The 23899-nt window shown below is 39.3% G+C and overlaps 2 protein-coding genes across 8 annotated transcripts in view; both read right to left on the reverse strand.

Moving 5' to 3' along the window:
• The window catches only part of tmem94 (transmembrane protein 94), a 33129-nt gene extending 29391 nt beyond the window's left edge, over nt 1-3738 (reverse strand). For 5 of the 7 annotated variants that reach the window (XM_017484107.3, XM_017484108.3, XM_053685094.1 and 2 more), the window contains exons 1-2: nt 3600-3735; nt 1542-1828 (exon numbers count right to left, since the gene is read on the reverse strand). In XM_017484107.3, the coding sequence (XP_017339596.1) occupies nt 1542-1565 (24 nt within the window). In that variant the 5' untranslated portion in view covers nt 1566-1828; nt 3600-3735. Of the gene's footprint in view, nt 1-1541; nt 1829-3599 lie in introns of all 7 variants that reach the window. The other 2 variants (XM_017484104.3, XM_017484106.3) reach the window with 2 other exon arrangements.
• A 2394-nt stretch (nt 3739-6132) lies between these two features.
• The window catches only part of myo15b (myosin XVB), a 40183-nt gene continuing 22416 nt past the window's right edge, over nt 6133-23899 (reverse strand). The window contains exons 31-65 of the mRNA XM_053685184.1: nt 22128-22301; nt 21786-21904; nt 21597-21667; nt 21436-21514; nt 20546-20578; nt 20336-20437; nt 19807-19904; nt 19494-19730; nt 19316-19394; nt 19066-19170; nt 18701-18866; nt 18485-18575; nt 17893-18125; nt 17614-17716; nt 17456-17515; nt 17034-17109; nt 16815-16933; nt 16575-16693; nt 16315-16456; nt 14633-14744; nt 14152-14458; nt 13728-13791; nt 13572-13644; nt 13408-13484; nt 13217-13293; nt 12367-12497; nt 12076-12170; nt 10732-10809; nt 10476-10572; nt 10053-10201; nt 8752-8870; nt 8494-8627; nt 6971-7104; nt 6719-6856; nt 6133-6601 (exon numbers count right to left, since the gene is read on the reverse strand). Of these exons, the coding sequence (XP_053541159.1) occupies nt 6530-6601; nt 6719-6856; nt 6971-7104; nt 8494-8627; nt 8752-8870; nt 10053-10201; nt 10476-10572; nt 10732-10809; nt 12076-12170; nt 12367-12497; nt 13217-13293; nt 13408-13484; nt 13572-13644; nt 13728-13791; nt 14152-14458; nt 14633-14744; nt 16315-16456; nt 16575-16693; nt 16815-16933; nt 17034-17109; nt 17456-17515; nt 17614-17716; nt 17893-18125; nt 18485-18575; nt 18701-18866; nt 19066-19170; nt 19316-19394; nt 19494-19730; nt 19807-19904; nt 20336-20437; nt 20546-20578; nt 21436-21514; nt 21597-21667; nt 21786-21904; nt 22128-22301 (4063 nt within the window). The 3' untranslated portion in view covers nt 6133-6529. The remainder of the gene's footprint in view (nt 6602-6718; nt 6857-6970; nt 7105-8493; nt 8628-8751; nt 8871-10052; nt 10202-10475; nt 10573-10731; nt 10810-12075; nt 12171-12366; nt 12498-13216; nt 13294-13407; nt 13485-13571; nt 13645-13727; nt 13792-14151; nt 14459-14632; nt 14745-16314; nt 16457-16574; nt 16694-16814; nt 16934-17033; nt 17110-17455; nt 17516-17613; nt 17717-17892; nt 18126-18484; nt 18576-18700; nt 18867-19065; nt 19171-19315; nt 19395-19493; nt 19731-19806; nt 19905-20335; nt 20438-20545; nt 20579-21435; nt 21515-21596; nt 21668-21785; nt 21905-22127; nt 22302-23899) is intronic.

A 23899-nucleotide genomic window follows, 5' to 3' on the forward strand; every position in this document is an offset into this window, starting at 1 on the left:
TAAAATAAGTAAGTAAGTAAGTAAGTAAATAAATAAAAGATCACTGGTGATGGGGGTGGTGGTGTCTGGGGTGTGTCTTAACAGCGTTCAAAGCAGTGTTATTCTGAATGCAGACTTTAATACACTGAAAAAGACACACTATTAGCATCACATAAATATATAAATATAAATAAAATTGGTTTCACTCTGCCCATGTTTTACATTTCTTTCTTTTGAATGTTCATGGAATAAAATAAAATATTAGCTGCCACGAGTGAACCTTCAGCCATCATTGACACATTTTAATGGCCGTGTAATACGAAGCAATGTGATAACATGAAATTAAAAATGACCTTATATGGGCATGGACATTGTTTCGACTCTGGACGCAGGACGGCTTCATTTGCTGCTATTGTCACGCAACTGTTTGAAGCCGTACACAACAGCTCTTCACCTTCACTGTCATATATCAAGGAAACGCTGGACTTCAGTTCCCATCAGCCACTGAACTGCCATACATGTCACATGACCACCTGCACCTGCTTCACGTTTGTTAATGAGCACACTTGTATATATAGCCATTGTCTGCACTGTTTCTCGGTCTTTCGTTTGTATTAGACTTCCGTCTTCCATGTTCCCGTGTATTTTCTTCCATGCCACAGTGTTTTGCCTAGTTGTCGTTGTGTCTTTGTTTCGGTTGTTTGTTTATTGAAATAAAACCTGTTAGAAAATCTGCGTTTGTTTCCGAACCCCTACCTTGAGTCGAGATATTCACACGTTCGCTGAGAGTAGGCTAATGGTCGAGAGGGAGGAATTTGGCCAATAGTTGCTGCAAGACTTTTATAATCGACCAATTGTTGTGCGAGAAGGCGAGAATTACAGAGAGGGGTTAAAGCAACGCAAATATGCACATACATGATACAGTATAGACCATACGCATATCATAATGAAACTAAAGCCGAATCCTGGACATTTTCCCAAATTTAAGTATCCCAGCTGGATACTTTTTTAAAGTCTGAAAAAGAGGACGTAATGTCACCCTAACAAAAGCATTTATTAATTGTGCCTTTGCTGTCATGTTTCCCCCAAAACATAGTCCTAAAAACTAATCTATAAATATTCACAACAGAGAATATATAACCATGTAAAAATCAGATTTCTCCAGTTCGCAGGAGAATAATTCAGATTATTTTTAAATCCGGAATTTCTCTTATCAACAAATCAACAAGCAGCAAACAAGGATCATGTGGAGAAGTCGGATGTTTACAGCTCAGTTGAGGATTGTATACAGAAAGCAGAAGTGGTGCTGGGAAAAGCTCGCTAGACAAAACCGTAAAATCGTAGCAAATGTGTAGTGGTGCATCACAGTTAGGGCTCGGGATTACTGATCAGAAAGTTGTGAGCTGAAAAGCAGCGTTGTGTTGGCCTTTTGAGCAAGCCCTGAAGCATAAACTGTTCAGCTCAATTGCGAGTTGCTTTGAATAAAAGCAAATAAATGAATGAATGAATGCACATCTATCACGTGCCCTCATCCCCAGAGTGAAGACGGCGCAGGAACTCACCTGCATCTTATCGTGCAGCTCCATGGTGACCCGTGCTCTCTCACCATGCTCCGTGAGGAGACGCGGCGCTGGTCGTCAGGGCCGAGTCCCGTCCTGCTGCAGGTAAACACGTCCGCCGGCTCCCAAACGCTAATCCTAACAGTACTGCCAGTGTGAGAAGAGAAACAGCAACCTCACTCTGAGAGACAGCGTGCATGCAGTGAGCGTCAACCACCGCCACTGGTTCCCCTTCCGCTACACTGCTTTCTAACGAGCCAGAATTATTCACATGGGCCGAAACCACTAATCTGTGAGGGTAGAGGGAAAAAACAACAACAACAGAATGACGTCAACTTGTGCAAGTAAACGTCGTCCAGGGAACCAAATCTAGCTCATATATAATCTTTAACAAGGGAAAGGTTTAGATGTTATAAAACGTTACAGATGAAAGGTTGTGAATTATGCCAGAGATCTTCAAGAAACAAAACAATTCCACATCCACTTAATAGTACAGTAAGAAGGCACAGATCTTCTTCCCCCCCCTCATTTTATAACTTGTTACCAATATGAGAGGTCTGAATGTTAGCAAACATGTGATACAGACACCTTCAGGGAAGCGAAGACAATTCTCAGCAAACTTCTACAGCAAAATATCAGAGGCATGAAGAAGGCAGGCATTAAAACCATCTGTGTCCTGTGTGATCTGCATCACGACTATCCTGGGCACCCAGGACAGGCTATGGACAAGTAGGTTGAGTATGTTTACTTAAGCGTTAGATAGCACGTGTTTGAGAAAATGGTTACCTGCTTCATTTCTCCCATCCACTGACGAGAGAAAGAAAACGAATAATAATCCTACTGACATGTTTATGTTTAAATGTTGCTTCATGGTGGAGCAGCACATGCCTGCGCTACTCACCGCCTGCTGCACTACACACACGAGGACTCCCACTTGATTGATGGGCTAGCTAATGAATTTATGATTTGTGACTTATGTAAAGGCTTTTCACTAGTTATATAGCATTACTGAACTGAACTCGATCCTATGTCCCAAAAATGTATTCTCTGGTCATTTCTGCTAACATCTACATAAGTACTTTTCAGCCAAGAGGAATAATTGAAATAATTGAAGCGCAGCGGTTAAGACATTGGACTTCTCAATAAAATGTTTTTCTCTAGCAACAGTTTTAACTCCGGTATACAATATACTATAGTATTTACTATAACACTATAGTATTTCTTTGCATGTTTCTTTACAAGACTTTTGCAGAACTGTACAATACAATAGTATATAGCAGTATTACTCAGCACCAGCTTAGTTTCCATGTACAAAGTGTGAGCTATCACCAGGTTAACTACTGTCTGGAAATCTAGAGTTTCTTTTAAATGCATACCAACTATCATATCATATCATATCAGCTTGACAGAGGTAGAATGAATGCATGAACACAGACAAGAGCAAGAAGTGTGAGCTGCATGCCTGTACATTCACTTGGCATGTGCATTCTCTACTAACTTGTCATGACTTGCCTACTACTTTATCTAAATGAGCTACTTACAAGTTACAAAATGCATACCAAACTAGATGCTTTAAAAAAATATACATCTGGCCAGCTGTGGCACCTCTGAAATAACTACTGAACTCATCTGTAACTTTGTATCTACCGAGGTAACAGATAACCCGCCCTCCTGATTAGCAATGTTACAGATGTTACAGACAGGTAATGTTTCAAACTTGCACTGTAAAGAAACTACACAACAATTCTTACAAATGAATGTCCAGAATATTTCCTTCTTCTTGCTGGTCACTCGGCTTTGTAGTATTACTACACTGCGCCGTAGGCAAATCCCAATTCAATCTCTGTTTGATATGTAGTGCTCACGATATCCATTATTTCATAACCTATCAAGTGCCCCTAGATTATGGATAAAGCGCCGATGAGAAGTCTTCCCATCCGCTAGCGAGCAGCCACTTCCCAGCTCCTGGGCTTATTATAATGTCTGTAACTACTAATTGTTGCTGCGTTGGCAATACGAAATAAGCAAAAACAAACACTCTTTCAAATAGTGTTAACTTACAGAAAAGAATAGTTACATCATGAATAAATCGTAGCATCATCCGTCAGTCTCACAGCTGAACTAATGCCGAATATCTGTCCCCTAAACCTTGTACTCCTCTCCCTCCAGACGGCCATGTTACACATTCTACAGGGCTTGACTGTTTTTTTCTTACGTATGCAACTGAATACGAACGGCATTGGCCAAGATCTATGAATGGGCGGGACTTTAGTTCTGTTTTCTCATCTGATTGGTCTGAAAGACGCAGGCGTAAATGCAGCCGACGTCACGTACAGTTGCGGCGGCTGTATGTTGAATTCTGGAATCTGATTGGTCAGAAGATGTTGCGTCATATCCTATAAGAGCAGGTCAGGACTACAGTAGTTCCGGCTGCAAGGCAAATCACAGGTTCATATTCATGCGCTCATCGGATATGTTTTTCTCTAGTAATAATTTACACAGAGCCTAGTGATGGGAAGTTCGGATCATTTTACTGACTCGGATCTTTGAATCTCGCTCAGCAAAATGAACGAGTCTTTTTTTTCTCGAGTCGTCACGTTCATTTCAGCAGAATATAATTAAAATGTTACATGTTAATTTGCCCAACACATCTAGTACTTACGCATGTTCTTCCCATGCTGCAGGGTTTCCTCCGGGTACTCCGGTTTCCTCCCCCAGTCCAAAGACATGCATGGTACACGGATTGGCATAACCAAAGTGTCCGTAGTGTATGAACGGGTGTGTGAATGCATATGTGATTGTGTCCTGCGATGGATTGGCACCCTGTCCAGGGTGTACCCCGCCTTGTGCCCGATGCTCCCTGGGATAGGCTCCAGGTTTCCCTATGACCCTGAAAAGGATTAAACGGTATAGAAGATGGATGGATGGATTTAGTACTTACACAAACGTTGATCACATGTAGAATAATAATAAACTATAGGCTAATGCAGCCAAGGCCAAATTATGAGAAACAGAAGTGATTAATTTATAGCTTAGCTGGGTCTTCAGGTTATGCAGTCTGTTAGTTCAGGGGTTCCCAAACTTTTCCAGGGCAAGGCCCCCCACATGGCATTAACATTTGACCGAGGCCCCCCTTTTGCAAGATGTCTTTAAAACACATTAAAAATACAGACTTCTGAATATATCCCCCTTTTTTTAAAAAAAATTAATAATTACATCTTATATCTTTACATTACATTAGGAATTGATTGTGTGTGTGTGTGTGTGTGTGTGTGTGTGTGTGTGTGTGTGTGGTTGTCTGAGAGTGAGAAATAGAAAACATACTAGTGGGAGGGATGGGCACACCAAATTGTTGAGGCCACCAGGGCGCCCCCTGGCGGTCCCCACATTGAAAACCAATGTGTTAGTTCACCTCACCTCCAGATCCGAGTCGTTGTTGTGTCACGTCACATTTGCCATGTCTGTTCCCTGGAAACAGAAATGATTTGTTCACCTCTCGAGTCTTTGGGTTCGAGTCGTTCGTTCATCCCGTGACTGCCCCATAGGCTGAATGCAGTGGTGAATGAACCACTCGAACCCAAAGACTCGAGAGGTGAACTAATCATTTCTGTTTCCTGTACAGAACCTATGGGGATGTTGCAGCGCATGTGCGGTCAGAAATGAACGAATCACTCTCTGAGACAACTTGCTGTTCCCGAGTCATATCAAAGATTCGTTCAAATTGAACGAATCATTCATAAACGACACATCACTAACACATAATTGTACGGCAGACGCGTCACATAAACGGATTTAAAATGTGACTGTTTGTTTATGTGTGTGTGTGTGTGTGTGTGTGTGTGTAATTGTTGATATGGTGAAGTTTTCTTTCAAAGATGTTTTCTTTAAGCATTTTTGAAAGTATTCTCCAGTGTCTGTGCTTCATAACAGTCTGAGATAAAACTGTTACTTAAATTTTAATTCAGTTTTCCAACATGGGAGAATTCAGAAGAGAGGATTTTGCAGTTTGTGGGTTCTAATGTGACACGCTGCTGTTTTGGTCTTACTATCTTCAAGAGTGTGAACAAAAGAGAGGCTGGTGTGTGTTTGTTACCGAAATAAAGTCATATCAAAGATTAGGAACTACTAATCTTAACTAATCGTAGTTCCTATAATAGGAACTAAATTGTCTTGTGGATATTCCATGTAAAATGTAACTGTAAATGAATTTTTTAAATAAATAATACAATTGTTAGGGTTAACAAATGGCTGGAAGAGGAATAAAAAGAATAACACTGTTTTATTGGAAAATTATCAGCTTTGGGGTGGTAACTACACTACCCTACACTATAAGTGAGACTCTATCACTTCATCATCATCATTATTTTTATGTTACAAGTGATACGTCTGGATACACGTGACATAATTACTTAATTAAATGCGTCTTTTCAATATAATGAAATTCAGAACAAACACAATATTTGGATTTATATAGCACAAAGATGAGAATAATTTACATGAAGAGTGACATGTACTATATATATATATATATATATATATATACATACATACATATTTCAGAATTGAAGACTTAAATAGACATATTGAGAATATATATTTGAATTTTGTTTTAATAATGGTTTAATAATTTATTGCATGGACTATATACTTGCCTTCATTATTCTTCTGTAAAACAAAGGAATAATCAAAAATCAAAAATAAACAAACATTTATATAAAACATTTGAGTCCAATGAAATTTCAGACTTCAGTACAATTTCAAGTTGGTGACTACGTTTTTAGGATAAAAAGGAATAAATCAAACTAATCACAAGGAAGGGGGTCAGATTGTAATCCATAGAGAAATGAACTGTTGTGCATATTCTCACAATAGTTTTTAAAAGTAAACATTAGTAATAACTCTTCAAATTCTTCATCAGCATTCATCCAGGCACTGAGCTGCTTGCTGGTGAGTAGGCCATTCGCAGAATGGTGTAGTGCTTAATAAAATGTTCATGTGTGGTTCCTGGTAGATGCTAGCACTAGCTCCATGATTATAGCAATGGTGTGGCAAAGCTCCTTTGCCTGGGTGAGTTGGAAAACAAAATATTCACAAAACTTAGATATCTCTTTAAAACAAAAGTATACAGCATGTATCAATCCACGTAGTGTGTGTATTAGAAGCTACTTCAGATTTTGTACCTGTTGCAAATAAATAGAGATTTTGTTAACATGTGGTGGGTTGCCAAAGTTGATCTCTACTGCTGCCACTTTTTCCTTCTTGGGACTGACAGATCTCAAGGACTTCACCTGTTCCACTGGAATTGTTAAGGCTGACAACTACAAATTAAACAGAAACAAAATGGCCATCACATTGGTAACACATGCATAAATAAGCGGTTGTGTTAGAATAATCTAATTGCATAGCTGATGTCAGATTATTGGTATTTCTACCTGTGTCTTGGGGTGAAGAATGCTGATGCGTTCATGATTAACTGCCACCACACAGGGTGATGGACAACCTTTGTGGCTGACTTTCTGAGCCATGAATATATTTGAGCCAAAGAGGTGTAGTAAACTGAGAGTCTCTGAGAAAAAAAAGCAATAAAGAGAGGATCAATGTTCCTCAGTACATCTACACAGATACTGGTATTGGATATGTTTAAGAAACTGTGATCATTTCCTTGTACTCATAAAACATGCTTTGATACCATCATCCAATACCAAGTGATATTAAGTGACCTAAGCCTTGTAAACACTAATGTACAGATGGCATGAAATGAGAGCAATCTGGACTCAATTATTATTACTCACAGTTAATAATAACAATCAAAGCAAAGCAGACTGCAAACAGTGCTCTGTGAAAATATCAAGAGGAGATACTACAGCATCTTCCTACAATATGGGATTTAAACAGTATCTTTAATAGAGAGTGTAGTCATTAAAATCAGGGCAAGCTACCATGAATTGCATGCACACAAATGTATTTGAGCATGGAGCAGTCAAGAGAAGTTGTCGTGCATGTGAGCACTTCAGTTTGGTGAGCACTGAGACACGTGCACTCCAGGTCTATGCTTTGCAGGGTGCAACTCACGGAATTTTTAATGACCACACTCTCTGATACTACTCTGCACACTCGGGCCAGCCGTCCTCGCACTGTCTATTAAAGATCCAGTTTAAAGTCTATAACATCTTAAACATAAAATCCAGCATGAGGAGTTCATTTCTAGGAGCACATGCAACATTAAAAAAAAGCAAAATAAAAAGCTGCACGGTTCTCCTGATTGCTAAGTTGGTTACTGATTTCCGTATCATTACTGGTATTGGTACCAATGTGGACCAAAAACATGTTCTTAAAGTCATACTCGGCCTAAAGAAATTGTTATTGTTGCAGCCCTAGGTCCTATTGATCAATCTTCTTGGATTTGCTAGGAAAAAATGCTTTATTTGAATGTCAACTGGCTGTAGATGAGGAAAATCAAACTAAGATGGGTGAGATTTTTACTTTTAAATACTTCTTTATCCTATGCTGACATGTAAACTGAGCACCATCTTGGCCAGGCACCAACCCTGTTCCTGGAGATCGTCCTTCCTGAAAGACTTTACCTCCAGCCATAATCCTGACCATCTAATCATTGCCTTAAGAAGTTCTTGATCAGCTAAAAAAGGTGTTTTAGATTTTGAAACCTGCAGAAAGGTTGATCTCAAGGACAACAGTTGGTGACCACTGATCCTGGCCCACAGACTGACGCTATAACACCGGGCTGCCCAATCTCATCCGGAAAGGGCCGGTGTGGGTTCAGGTTTTCATTCAAACCAAGCAGAAGCCACAGCTGAGTCTATTGACAGCCAAGCTCATCTGATTAAACAGGTGGAATCAGGTTTGGCTCCTGCTTGACTGGAATGAAAACCTGCACCCACACTGGCACATATGCGTATAAGATATGTGAAAGATGCGATTATAAATGATCACTGACCGATGAAGCGTATTTTAGCTTCAGCAGGCTTGACATTTGCAATGAGAGAAAAGTGTCTCAGTGTAGCACTGTACAGATTTTGGTCACTGGCTCTGATTCCATCCATATTGGGAAAATACTGCTTGAGCTCTTGCCTAAATGGGTTACAAATCTCATATAAGTGCACAATACAATACATGATCTAAAGCAATTCATGGAGTTTATATTCCCGAGATATATTAGTCAGTACATAATACTGTCTCTGATACTAGATCTTACTGTGTAGGTTGGTGATTGAAGCCCTGAGCGAGGTGCTGAAGTGCAGCCAACTCTGCCACCTGCTGCTGAAGTGTGTTACCAGGTAGGAGGAATTTCCCACTCAGATAATCAGCCAAGATCTGAGAGAAATACCAACACAGTCACCTGTCTGTCTTCATGACAACACCAATTACAGCTAGGTCTGACTTTTAAGCATGGGATAAAAGTTTGCATCCCCTTTTTTGTGTAAGAAAATGAAAAAGTAGACCATTGCCTACACATTATTTATACAACTGTAATGTGGAATTCTCGACTAGTCAGAAGATACTGATTCGTTTTCTGTGACAGTAGCTCTGACAGTAGTTCCAGCCACAAGGCAAATCACAGGTTTATATTAATGTGCATGTTCTACAATGTTAACTTGTCTATAGTAACAGCTCACACAGGGATTTACTATATACAGCGAGCGGATGCTCCACATAATTGTTTTTTTAAAAATATGTGTAATTTTTGAAGTGACTGAAGTTTTCTGCCATGGAAAAGTCTTCAGGACGTAGAAGTGTTATTTTTGTGTGTGGTTTCTTTGTACAAGTTTTTGTTGTTTTATTAACTTCAAGATATTAAGAATTTTTTTTTTTAAATAGCCGTTATTACATATGTGATAACTTGTTTCACTGACATTCCACAAAATTAAACATCATTATAAAAGATATGAATTTTCTCATGCTTTTTTAAAATGAATTAAAAATGGTTAGTGTTTGCAAATTGCTGTCATACGAAACTAATCCACTTCGGAGTGGTAACAGTAACTCCATTTCATGCTTGTCTTGTGAAAAGCAAGTTGATAGTCGATTGCATCCCTATCGACTCTCCCCATGTTCTACTTAATTTATTTAAAATTGCTGTATGCTGAGTAAAATATTATTTATGATTTATTTATGAAAAGTTGAAAAAGGCTCAAGCTCTCAAGCATTTTAGAGAGTGCAGTTAATGGGATCAGTAAAGCATCTCCCAGGAGAACTAAAACTGAATTGACTGAGAATTCTGTAAATGGGAATTTATAATGGGAATTTATATATTGATAAATAGATATCACTATGTTTAAGGGTGCTTTAAACCATAATACAACTATGTCAGAAATGTAAACAAAAAGAAACTCTTCCAGAGAGATTGCCCTTAAAGGCTAGTATGATAACGGTTCACATCTTTGAACTTTCTTTGGCTTGTTCGTTTTAGTTTCTTTCCTTTTGCCTCAATTCTTCAGCACTCCACAGAATAAAATAAACGATATACAGTAACTGTGCCCGAGAATGTGACAATACCAGATAGTAATGAAACTCGACATAGAGCTCGTTCTCAAAATGCAGGGGATGTCTCCAGACAAGACGATGGAACGAGAGTAAGATTGATTCATCATCCAGCAGGAAGTCAAACAGATACTCATCTGGGTGAATGGGGCGAACTTGTCCATCTAAAAGGGGAAGAGGTGTGATGTGAGGTGATAACAACAGAAGACAAGGGATATGATTGGAATGAAAACACAAGATTGCCTTAATGGAAAGTTTTCACACAGAGAGTTGCAGTGATGGATTGCAGTATCTGTATACTTCCAATCTGTAGAGTGGTTTTAGGGTCAGTGTGGTCGTTTAATACACTGTGTGACTACATAGTGGGTAGAGAAGCTAAATATAAACGCACATGAGAGAAAAATATGGAGAGGGAGTTTGAGAGACGGCTGCATTTACCCTGTCCACGGGTGGCAAAGATGGAAAATTCGTTCACCTCAGCTGGATTACTCACACCCATCTCTGTGCAAATGTCTGTCATGACTTCATTCGCCACCTGAATGCGCGCGCACACACACACACACACACACACACACATACACACACACACACCCCTCATATGAACATTTTCACCCTTGTATCATTGCTGCTTGGAATGGGATTTTTTATTAGTGGGTGTTGTAATTTCAAAGATTAAAGCAAAGTGTTTGCTTACACTGAAGCTGTTGACTTTGCATGGGAACTCCGCTGCGCCTGGGAGCATTACTGGCAACTGCCTAGTGGTCCGACCTGCCTACATAGATAAAATATAGATACATATACTGTACATCCATCATGCTAGTATTTGCATTACCTTTTACATGGTCAAATTTTGACATTTATACTATCCATGTTTACTTTCCTGAACTGATTTTCTTTTCTCTTTTGCATGTATCTCAATCAGAAGTAAAGTTATGTTTTAATTACCATTTATTATAATTTATAATAATTATTTGGGGGGTATATGTTACCCCCAAAAGTGAAAAAGGGAGAAAACTGCAGATTCCAGACCAATTTCACAGAAAAAACAGTTTGCGGTTCAGAAGGATTGTTTCTGTTTGGATGTGCCTCTTGTCAGTAATTTTATAGACACTCCCCAATGCCCCTTTTACTCCACCCACATATTAGTCTCAAATCAGCAAGCGACCAGTGCAGCCCTGTAATTCTCATGTGAGCGAAACAAAAACCACTCTGTGCTTCAAAAAAAACCCTTAGTGACAAGAAACACTGTAAAACCAGAATAAACACTGGCAGTGCTTTTCCAGGATGGAGTAATTTGCTATTGCTTAAGGCAATGAAGCTGGTAGAATTCGTGATCTTGCTCCTGGACAGGTACATAAACACAATCTGTATACAGCTTTGATTTTTTTGACTGGTCAGCTTTACATTATAAATCAAGTAAATACTTCTTTTTTTTTTTTTTAATCAACATGAAGAAGGGACAGTGACTGCACTTGTGAACATCCTCATAAATCATTATGAGCTGAATTTTGTATCTTTATAGAGTAATAGTTTGGCTTTCAATCAGTAGAATGTCTTGAAAGTGATGCCATGACAGTCCTTGCTAATACTAACTCTAGTTAGTATGCTGAGTTTGGTTGAACCACCGTAGGATTTGGTGGGGCGGAGCTTTGTTTACATGGGCAGGAATGGGGGCGGGCTCAAGGAGTAAAAACATCAATAATAAAATCTTACTGAGATCTAATTTTGTCAAATTTCTAACAAATCTTTACCCAATTAACTTTTAACATGTAATTAAAAAAAATCTAAAAATAGTAAACATGACTATGAAAACGATCTATTTTTATACTAGCCTTTATTTGTAGTTGTTTTTACTGGCTCCTTTCCTAATGTTATCAGGATTTAGGAAGTAAATAAAGTTACCACAGTGAAATAGTATACATTTATGTTTTCTTAAAATAGAGGTAGCAAAATTTGAAAATTTGCCATAGTAGCGTTCAATGGGTTTTCCCAGACCGCCTCACATATAAGGCAATGTGCTTAAATATTTACAACTTACCAACATGGCTTCCATCTCCACATGGGAAGGAATATATCTGCGTCCTCCGTAGGTGAGTGAATGTTTGAGATTATTTTCACATGTATGAGACTTGTCTAAACACACACACACACACACACACACACACACACACACACACACACACACACACACACACACACATCACATTGATGCATAGTATTTGAACATGACCATCACTGGTTCCAAACATAACTCTATTACTATTAGTAATGTATTATTTAGGAACACTCTCTGCATGTTTAAACAGGCGATCTGAGGTGAACACCGTACCTCGGTAAGGGTGGTTGGAGTCCTGACTGTAGCTTCGTAGATGGTGCATCACATACGGCAGTATTGTCGAGGAGCAGGGGAAGAAGCCAGTGATCAGCTTTAGCAGAAGCCAACCACGTACACAACTCTCCCTGCGTAGATCCAGTACAAAAGTGACTCACCTGATCCGCAGTTCTACATTTACTTACTTCACGTTCCTATTTTGAAAGCTTGATACTGAGTCTTAGCACAAACTGTGGAGAGGTTTTGGTTTTGGGTTTCCACCATACTACAGGGCTCCTTATGTGAAATAACAGAAATGGCACAAACTGTGCGCTTGCTGTAATGTTATAGTGTAAAGAAAAAGCACAGCAGCACAGCGAACTTGGAGGACTAAGGTTGCGTTTTTCTTGATTGGTATTGCTTTGGTATGTTATGATCTTAGTGCAATTTTAGGATTCAGATCTTTTTTTGTGTGTGTGTGAGTATACCACTAAAATTTGAACTTTTACACAAACTCCTACTTTTGTCAAAACTAAGCTAAAACATCGCAAAAACAAACGCCATGCTGCCTTTATTATAAAACAAGCTTTAGTCACTGTGTGTTAGCAGGCTTTATAATAGTTTTATCATTCTATGAACTTTATGTTTGAGCAGGCAGTTACTGGTCTGCAGTAAAGTTCCTATTCAGGAGCAGAATCTAAAAAATAAAAAAGGTTCCTGAAAAAGTCCTTGGTCCATGGATACATGGTTCTTAACTCTCGAATGATGACCATTCCTTTTTTGTCCCTCAGACTCCTTTGACATACCTGTCTCCTACCAAACACCCAAGATACAGAGCATATACTGTACATGTGCACACACCACTTACTTGCGTGGATTGTTGGAGGTCTGTTTGATGATCTGGCAGTAGAGCTCATCCCTGAGGAACTCATTCTCTATCCCAAGCTGAGTAATCATATCACACATTCAGTGGATGAACGGCACACATATTCTGACTTCTGAATTCTCTAGTATACACATACACAGGATTTACTGCACTGACTAATATAAAAGGGTCACCTGTAGAATAAAACCGACACACTTTCCTTCTGTCTGGTCCTTCCTTAAGGGCTGGTCAGTCATGAACTGCATCACATCTGCACACAAGGAAGCAGAAACAGAAATGTATTTTCAGGCGAGAAGCCTACATGGGTAAGAATATTCATTTGTGTGGGTTCACTCACGTATGAAAGACTGAACACCCAGAATGCTGAGCTCGTTGTCTGTAAACAGGATTAGAGACTCATTGATAGGTTCCTGAGAGAGAAAACGACAGTAAGTGGTCGAGTACATGCTTACCGTTTTATAACCGTTCATATATTGTTAAATGTAATACATACAGCTGTGTATTGCACCATCTGTTCCAGCTCTCTAACTCCATTGGCTTGGCCTCTCTCATTTGGCCTAACAGAAGGAGAGAAGTTTTTAGACCATTATTCATGTTTCAAGAATGTAGCCCTTGTTATATGGTTTTTCACTTTTTTTCAATGACATTCCACAACATTAACTGTAACTGTAAACAGTTAAAAAGCATGACAGGTCATTGACTCATACATTTTAAAATGGCAATTTTTACTGAATAAAACACTTTTTTTTATTGATTAAAGAATCGATTTTGGGGTTGCAACAGTAATGTCACTTCACATCAGGCCACATCACACCACCACGTTGTTGATTATGTTCCTACAAAGTCCCTAGGCCTTACTCATGCAACTTCAGCGTTCAAATAAACACCACCCAGTGAGAGAATTTTAAAGTATTAACCTCAGTATAGCCTCTCTGAAGTACTTCCTGGCAAACTCAGTCATGTGGTACTTTTGGGGCTCTATCTCTGAGCTGTGGACTGACAACACCTCAACACTGCGCTCACTGGCCACTGACTCGGCACTTGTGCTGATGCGGGCCGAGCGTCTACCGGGGGCCATCAGGGAGGTACGAGAGGTCCTCATGCTTTTTTTCCTCTCAATCTGTCGGTCCATGCACATGCTGTGGTAGTCTGGAGGTGCACAAGGCTGAGTGATATCAGCTGGGAAAAGACCAGATCGGCCTCCGGTCGAGCCGAACTTCCATCCTGCAGAGACGGTAAACAAATGAAGCACACATTGACATATGCAGTTCAAATGCAATACAATAAAGTGCAATAATAATAATAACAATAATAATAATAATAATAATAACACCAATCTTTCTGTTGACTTGATGACTGTAACCGTGACGTTCATCTAAAAGGAAATGGAGAACTCACCATCCTGGAGGCTGTCCATTTGCAGCACTTTGATGACATCACCTTTCTGGAAGCTAAGCAGGCTCTTGTCATCTGTCACATAGCTCTTCAGAGCAATAACATAATCTGAACCCTGAAGAGAGACAGATGAAGCATGATTTACAACAAACATTTAGTTGAATTTATACCACAGCCATGCCGAATACTCAATTTCGATTGGTCAGAAGGTGTTGATTAATTGTTTATAACGGTATTACCGGCTACAAGACAAATCACTAGTCTATGTTAATGAACGCATTCTAATAAGTTTCTGTAGTAACAAGTTACATCGGGATTTATATAATGGGCGCTCAACATTAACAGATTGAAAAATGTATGCCACAGTAATGACTTCTCTGAGAAGACGTTTATTTAGCATTTTTGAAAGGAGCCTTAAGTGTCAATGCTTTCTATCAGTCAGCGGTAAGACTCTTTCATTAACTCTTCCGGTCAGAGGGCTTTCCGGCTTCTCAGTAAAACTACAGTGGAAACATTACCGAACATTACAGATAACTATAAACAGATAAAAAAATTTTTTTAAATGACCATGCCTTTAATAAACACAGAATTGTTAGCCTTGGTAAACTGATGTGGTATAAGAAGAATAAAACTTTTCAGCATATGCAGTTATTGGAAAATATTCAATAACAAACTAACCTGTCGTTTATTATTTTCCTATAATAGCGCATCCATCATGTTTTATTACTTACATAGTACACAAAATTTTTAAAACTCTTCAGGTCTGGTGGTTATGCCATCTTTTGACATTTGGGATTATTTCAACTTTCTATTCAGTGATTCGAACTGAACACAACACAAACTCATCGAACACATTATGGCAACAATAAGCAGATCAGGTTTATATACGTTTGTTAATTTGCTCTATAACTGACAACGTTTAGCACATGAACAGTAAAGAAGAGACGACTTGAATGTGACAAGCTTTTGGTTTTGGTTAGATTTCGGTCTAATTACCCCCTTGTCTGAATTCCCTCTTTACCCTCTAGTGCACTATTTGGCGTGCAGCTGTTTTTGTAGTGCTATCTGTATTCTATATTGTATACTCTGGACAGTGCACTATAATCTTACTCATAATGCACAGTAAAGTGTACAATTGCACGAAAATGCATAGCCATTTCATTCAGCTTGAAATTTACTTCTCAGGATGGATACCTGAGTGACTAGTTCCATAAATGAATTGAATGAACGAATTGTTTATGTATCAGTAGGTCACAATGCTGTGTTTCCGAAGCCACTTCAGTCTGGAGTCTCCTTTACTGATGCCCTATATACAGTAGTAACTAGTGAAAAAGTGAATGAGGAAGCAACTTCACACACAGCACAAGACTCAAAAAGGAAAAAAAAGAGAAGAAGACAGAGTTAACCTGATTTTGTTAAGATAATCTACCAAAGTTTATAGAGCCATAGGGCCAAAAAGGGTTAGACCTTGACTTTTTAATCTCTCTCTCTCTCTCTCTCTCTCTCTCTCTCTCTCTCTCTCTCTCTCTCTCTCTCTCTGTCACACACACACACACACACACATGCCCTTCAACACTCTTACATGCATATGTACATGGAGTGTCAACTTTGCATTTGCACGCCGTGTTGAAGGATTATGCAGTTCTCTGAACACTGTCATTATAAGAAGGATGAGGAATGAGCACCTTGGTCAGCTCGATGAGGAAGAGACGCAGCACGTGAGTTATCTGAGGGGCTTGTGGTGAGCGTAGCTGCAGCTCCTCACTTTTCAGGCTGATTACAACGGTCTCAGCACCCTTCTGCTCCACAGACAACATTTCTGCATAGCTGCGTGAATGACAAAAATCCATTACACCAATGTAAAAAAAACAACAAACAAACAACCCCAAAGATATATTTTCGACCCGTTTGAAAATGCTTGTGTATTACTTAATCTTTACGATACCTGTAACTCCGGAGCAGTTTCAGGTGTTTTGGGTTGATGCCTGATGCCTTGACTATCTTCAGCATTTTGATGCCCCGATGTGAAACACCAAGAATCTGAGTATCGCCTCGGTTTCCACCCTGCCACAGGAAGACATACGCATGGATGCACAAAAGATATTAGATCTGAAAGTGTGTTTGTGTGTGTCGAATTTGGGACATTTGATTTGCGCTCATTTCAAAAGGATAGGAACTTATTTACGTTCATACGGAAGAGACGTGTGAAATAATTTGCCCAGTTGTCTCTGGCTGCCATGACAACCCTCTTCTTCATGGCGTCATCCTGCATAGCGCTGATACTCGTTCCGACGTGGAAGCGTGCTGTCAATGACCAGAAAAGCAATCAGATAGAGACCAGGATAGGACCAGCAACTTTAGGATGATTATAGTAGTCGGAAGAGTGGCTTGTTGAAATTCCTACCGAGCAAATCTTTCATTTTGCGCCGCTCTTCACGTGAAATTCGCACGCAGGCATCTGAGTAGGTGTCTCTCATAATCTAGAGTTCATAAAGAATCATTACAGTAGGATGCCAAAAAAAATCTACCTTTCAGAAATGCCACAAGTAGAGACCCAGTGTGTACAGAGTGTAAAAGTTGGCATCTCTCATGTATTTAGAAGTACCAAAAGACAGAGCGTTTTGTCATGACACTCTCAGCCTCCAGATGTGATTTGAAAACGGTGGTGTATAATATTCGGCTTTCAGAAATGGCTTGTAGTCAATTAAAATGGAAAATTACATCTGCATCTTTGCCTTATTCATTTTGGCCAGTGGGTGCACAAAGTTTTGTACTCTACTTTACATACTGCTTAGGTCATTGTAAGGCATTACTTTTGTTACTTACCTGCTCACACAGTAAATTCAGGATATATGGGTGAGTGAACTTCTCTCTGGGGTAGAACAACTGGATAAAGGTAAACACAGATCCAATAAGATATGTAACAAAACCAAATGATCACTGCTTTTGAAGGCAATCCATCATTGGTGTCTCTCTAAACAGACCTCTTTTCGCAAGAATAGCTTCCGAGTCATATGTGTGAAGGAGAAGTAGACACTAGCAGAAAATCTGTGCAGCTGGGAGCGAACACTCTCCTCATTGCCCATTCTCTGAAGCAGACCTGAACAAACGAGATATGAACATAATTACGTAATACATAATGTAGCTTTTTAAAAAAAAATTTGTTATTTTTTATATTACATGATATAGTCCTTTATTTTTATTTGCCACTTTTCACTACGTCACATCAAAGCAACCCAGGAACTAAATGTGCATGATTTGACTCACTTAGTCCAGGTGCAGCCATGGGGGGTGGGTCAGGGATGTTATTTGGAAGAATAGGGGCAGGTTCTGGAGGAGGAGTGGGAGGGGCCTGAGAGCGCTGGGAACCAAAGAGGTCAGCTAGAGAGCGCTGCTTCTGTTTCATGTTGTTGGAGATGGAGCGAGGAGCAGGTTTTTCAAGCTTTGATGGAGGAGCCGGAGGAGCCGGAGGAGGAGGAGGAGGAGAAAATAGTGGCTCTTTTTTTTGTGGTGGAGGAGCAACCCTTTGTTCCTGTTTTTGAGAATAAATACTGTTATTAATATTATTATTATTACTACTATTTATTTGTTTTATTTAAAACAAAAGGTACTTACAAGAATGAGAAATCTAATTTATTATAGAAATCTAAGTAGTTTCCTCTTTTCCTGAAGGCTGCTAATATTTCTGGACTTATCTATACTTTATTTTTAATATGCTGGAATTTTTGCAACATATCATTTCAAAATGAGGTAGTTGTGTTTTTGAATCCATGCATATATAAGATAAGTATCAGATGTTTGCTTTAAAAATAATACAGCATCAATGTTAGAGTAAGTCTGTCGGAATATTTTTACCTTCTCTGAAGAGGCTGCTCCTTTTGCTCTGAGAATGGCCAGTGCCTCCTCTTTAGGGTCATTCTTTTTTGCAAAGTGCTTGGCAGGAACCCTGAGGAGTTCGAATTCCAGCCACACCATTACTATAACCCAACACTGTTACCTCATTCATTTCTGACAGGTGATAAGAGCAGTTTAACATTGTCTCATGCAAATAACAGATGATCACAGCCTTACCTGACAGGCTCATAAACCTTGGGCTCTGGAGGAGGCCGGTTCTGGTACTGCCTGATGATGTCTCGAATGTTACTGCTGGGTTCTGGTTTAGAAGGTGACAGTGGAGGGGATTCGTCCTCTGGTTTTGGTGACTCTGGTGGTTTACTGGGTTCTGGAGGTGGTTTCACTTCAGTAGACAGCACAGGAGATGATGCATAAGGATTATGTTTTTAAATTGTTCTTTGCTTTATTAAATGCTGTAATTACCGGGCATTCAGTAAGCCACAAGTGACTCAAGTAACAAGATAGGGTGTTACATTACAATACAGAGATAAAATACCATATAAGAACACAACTTTATTTTTTTCGGCATAAGTGGTCCTCACCTTCTAGCTTAATTGGAGAAGGAGCTCTGGCCTGGGCTGATGGGGCGGCATAGATAAGTGGTTTGGCGACCCTCGGAGGGGGCTTTGAACGGGGTTCCTGAGTTCCTGTGTTATACAAAAACACAATTCAGTGTGAGGACAATGGGTATAATTGAGATTATTGAACTACATTTTGCATAATTATTAGTCTGCTTTCAGGCTTTACCTTCCTAATCTAACAATACCAGATCTAACAGCACCAAAATCTCACCAATCTTCTGGAAGAAAGCTCTCTTCTCCTGAAATGATTCTGGCTTCTGTGCAGTGGCAGAGTTGTCTTCTCTTGCAGGCTATACAAAATTTGTTTATAGGTTAATGCTTTGTGAATTCATACAGAATGACAACTAGAAGCACATGTAAAATCAGACAGAACATACAAGAACACCTACCTGCTCTACCACTGGGATGTTATGCTGCACAGGTGGATTGTGGGGTTTATGCACTATGGTGCGAGTGGGCTCTTCTCGAGGGGTGGTGCTCTGTGAACTCTGAGGTTGGGGGTGTTCTTGTTGCTGCTGTTGCTGCTGCTGTTGCTGCTGCTTTTGCTGTTGCTTGCGTTGTTTTTGCAGCTGCTCCTGCTGCTGCTGTTGGGACAGTGTCATTGCCTGCAGTGTCATCTGCTGGGCCTGGAAGGACGTTCATCATATGGTTAATAGAGTTACTGCTTTGACAACACCAACTAGACGGAGAGTGTATCCTCACCATGAGCAACGCTTGCTGGTTGATGAAAGCTTGCTGCTGTTCAGCCAGCTGTTGGGGGTTGACGGCTGTAGGGCTGGTAGGTAAAGCTGATTGTGCCACTGCACCTGGCATCACCATAGCTATGGGAAAGAAACAAGGAATGTGAACTTGGGCATTATGAAAACTGATGATCACACGTCCTAAGGAATATTGTATTCAAAGGTGCCAACATTGTTTACAAGAAAATTCTAGCAGGTAGAGAGAACAACTTGAATTTTATCATTAAATCCCTAACATATATCAGTGGACAAATGTGCATCTTTCACACCCCTTGAAGTGAATGAGCTTTTCTTCTAATTCTGCTGAAATCTAGTCATATTTGGTCTGACTCGACTTTAGCTGAAAATGCAGAAAAGTTTGCTTTTCATGTGTCTCCTGTGTCACTATAGCAAGGGGTCAAAAGTGTAATTGCTACAGCTAAACCATAAATGTCGACACTTCTGGTGTATTTGTCAGATACTTTGGTAAGGGCTGGTAAAGGAAGCCATACATGGCATAGGTGGCATCATAGGCATTTGGGCAACTCCAGGCATCATATTTGGCATCATTGGTGTGGCCCCATAGGCTGGCATGGCTGGATTCATGGGCATTCCTGTGAAAAATGTGAAAAATGACAAAATACAGCATGTAATAACCATCTAATGCCATTTTAAACACAAAGCAGTGGACTTATAATGTCAGTGCAATACAATTCACTCACCCATATTATAAGCTGGCATTGGCATAGGAACTCCTGTAAAACAAAGAAAAAGTGTTTTTAACTTTATCCACTACATCAGTAGCATATGTACCATTACCACAGACAAGAATTTCTGTGTACTGAAGAAACAATAGAAAATGTGTCTACTTGAAACTCACTCAGAAAGGAATTCTAAGGCAACTTAGTGTTTGTATAATGCTTTTATGGCATCTTCAGTCAAAGGTATCTTAATTAATTTAACTTTGTGTGATATAACCTTTTAGAGAAGGAAATAGCTTCAGGAAGATTTGGAAAAATGTAAGCAACAAAATCACTTTTTACTGTATTTGAACATCGGATAAAACTACAAAGCAAAGGATTTGTCAAAACATTCTGTCATGTCTCATGCTAACATATTTAAAATGTTTTCACTGATTGATTGAATTCAACAACTGCCTTTAGGCTTCAATTGATAAGTGTGCTTTAGTGTTTTCTGCAGTTTTCTCAATGTTTTCTGTTTTGTGTCAAAATTCTTGATAAGATTAGGCTAAAATGTGTAAACGTAACCTGATTTGCTAACAGGATCGATGAAGGATTGTATATTTTAAATGGGCAGAAATAAGCTAAATAATCTGTTGTGTCTATGTTGTGTTTTTGCCTTAAGGAATATTTTGGGATGAGTGCTTATTAATATGTCAGAGGGACAGGTATTAAATTTGCAGAAGAGCTTTCCTGCCATTTGAAGGCAAAACAAAACCATTATTTTACTTAATAAATAACAGCATGCCTACTAGCTGCACAAACAATTGAAGTGATTATTAAACTAATTAGTACTCATTATTTGAGATCGTATTTAAAGCATTTTATTTATGCTTTAAATAAATATGATACATGGGTTGTATTGAGTGTACCTGATCCATTATACATGCTAGGGAGCATCCCTCCTCCTCCCCTCATCCTGCGGTTCAGCATGGCCGTTCGCTCAAAGTCCTAAAGCCACACAGCAACTCATCAGTATGCCAAATTAACAAAACTAAATGTTCAAATTTAGATTTCTACAAACTGCACTTACTGGAGGTCCCTGATCCAGCACAGGATCGAAAAGGTCATCAACATAGGAATCCAACTTAGGTGCACGGGCTCCTAGGAGGAGAAATACAAATGAGGACTCTAATACAAATGCGAGAAATGAATGTGACTAATTATTAATGCTTTAAAGTAATTCTAATAACATTTCAGCACATTCATGCAGTTATCACACTCTGAGATGTGCTATACTGACCATAAGTGTCCCATGGAGCAGCTTGAGAAGGAGGCAGGCCAGGAGCCTGCATGGAGGGGGCAGGAGGGATAAACTCATCCAACTCCGAGGCCATCATCCTGATTTTGAGTGTTCAGAAAATATACAACCAACCCATACCACCAAGTTACATAATACATGTAATTTTTCAATACTGGACTAGACAGCATTTTAATGGGGTTTATCTTAATCTGTGGTGAGAAAATATGCACATGTATTTTTCACTTTTATTTTCCCCAGTCCAAATATTATAATTAAAATAGCGAATTTACACAGTAATGCCTGAATCTGTATATAACACACCTGTCTCCCATGTCACTGAAAAGATAATCAGGGTATGCAGATGTTTGTCCCAAGGGAACATCGATCTCAGCACCAGCCAGAAGATCCATCACATAGTCACAGCCGTTTAGATCAGACCAGCCCTCTTCAGCTAGCAGAGACACAGTCCAGCCCCGCTGAAGCTCAGGCACTCCTCTGAAGAAAGCACATTCCCTCAGTTAGAATACTTTTTAGTGTTTCTAGTGTTGTTTTTATCTATATGTCATTTCTATTTTACCTTTAGAATTCTAATTATTTTCGCTGTATTTTTACAAATACATTTATATTTCATTAATAATGCTTTAAGGCAGCACTGTGGTGCAGTAGGCAGTATTGTAGGTAGTATTGAGCCTCAGAGCTCCAAGGTCACCAATTCAAACCTAAGATTGGTTTACTGTCTGTGTGCAGTTTTCTGTATAATGTATAAATATGTGCTGGTAGGTGGATTGGCTATTCTAAATTGTCCCTAGGTGTGTGTGTGTGTGTGTGTGTGTGTGTGTGTGTGTGTGTGTGTGTGTATCCAGGGTTTTTTCTTGCCTCATGTTCCTGGTACTGTTGCCAGATTCACCATGACCCTTACCAGGATAAAACAGTTACTGAAGATGAATGAATAAATGAATAATAATAGTACAGTATACAGACTTATGTAGCCAGTGTGTTACACAAACCACATTAAGACTGAAGATATTTTTCATTAAAACCTGAAACTACCTTTGTTTGTAAAATGTTTGCTTTAGTTCTGGTGCAACCAGTTACCATCACAAAGCACATATTTAGGTGAATGGAGTCCACCTGTGTACATTTAAAGTGTCATATGGGGCTTAATATGAACACAGCTGCTCCTGAAAGACCCCAGACAGAACATGACTAAAACAGCATGAAGAAGACCAAGGACCTAAGAAAACAATTCCAGGACAAAGTTCGGGAAAGGTATTAATCAGGGTTTGGTCATAAAAAAAACAAAAACAAACAAAAAAACAAAACAAACATTGAACATCTTGCAAAGTACAATAGCAGCTCGGCTTAGATGAGGCCATCCATCAAAAGTCAGTGACCAGGTAAGGAGAGAATTAGTCAAAAAACCAGCCAAGAGACCAAGTGTAACTCTGGAGAACCTGAAGAAGTAAGAAGCAGTTGGAAGGTGAAGCTATGGTTCCCCAAGGTTCACCTTCCAACAGGACAACAACCCAAAACATATTGCCAAAGCTACATGAGTGATTCATAACAAAGAACGTGGGTGTGTTAGAATGGCCCAGTCAAAGCCCAGGCCTCAATCTGATTGAGAGACCGTGGCAATACTTGATGATTTCTTTTCACCAATGGGCTCCATCCAATCTGACTGAACTTGGACAGTTCTTTGAAGACGAATGGGCAAAAATACCAGGATACAGATGTACAAAACTGATATAGACATATTCCAGAAGCCTTGCAGCTCTAACTGCAGCCAAAAGGGGTTCTAGCAATTATTGCCCTAGGGTGAATTCTTATGCAACCAACAAATGTTTGAATTTAAATGTTTGTTTTTTTTTAATTAAACTTTGTATGACACAAAATATTTTTCACTTTCAAATGTCAGACATATTGTGTAAATCAAATCTCAATTAAGTCCATTTCAGTTCCAGGTTGTAACACTACAATATTTGGAAAGTTCAAGGGGTGAATACTTACGCAGGACACCTTAGGTTTAGAGTACTACAATTACCTTTGTCTATGACTATGCAGAAAGACCATAGCCATTGTAATTATTCTGTGTT

Source organism: Ictalurus punctatus, chromosome 13, assembly GCF_001660625.3.
Source record: "Ictalurus punctatus breed USDA103 chromosome 13, Coco_2.0, whole genome shotgun sequence".
Classification (NCBI taxonomy): Eukaryota; Metazoa; Chordata; class Actinopteri; order Siluriformes; family Ictaluridae; genus Ictalurus; species Ictalurus punctatus.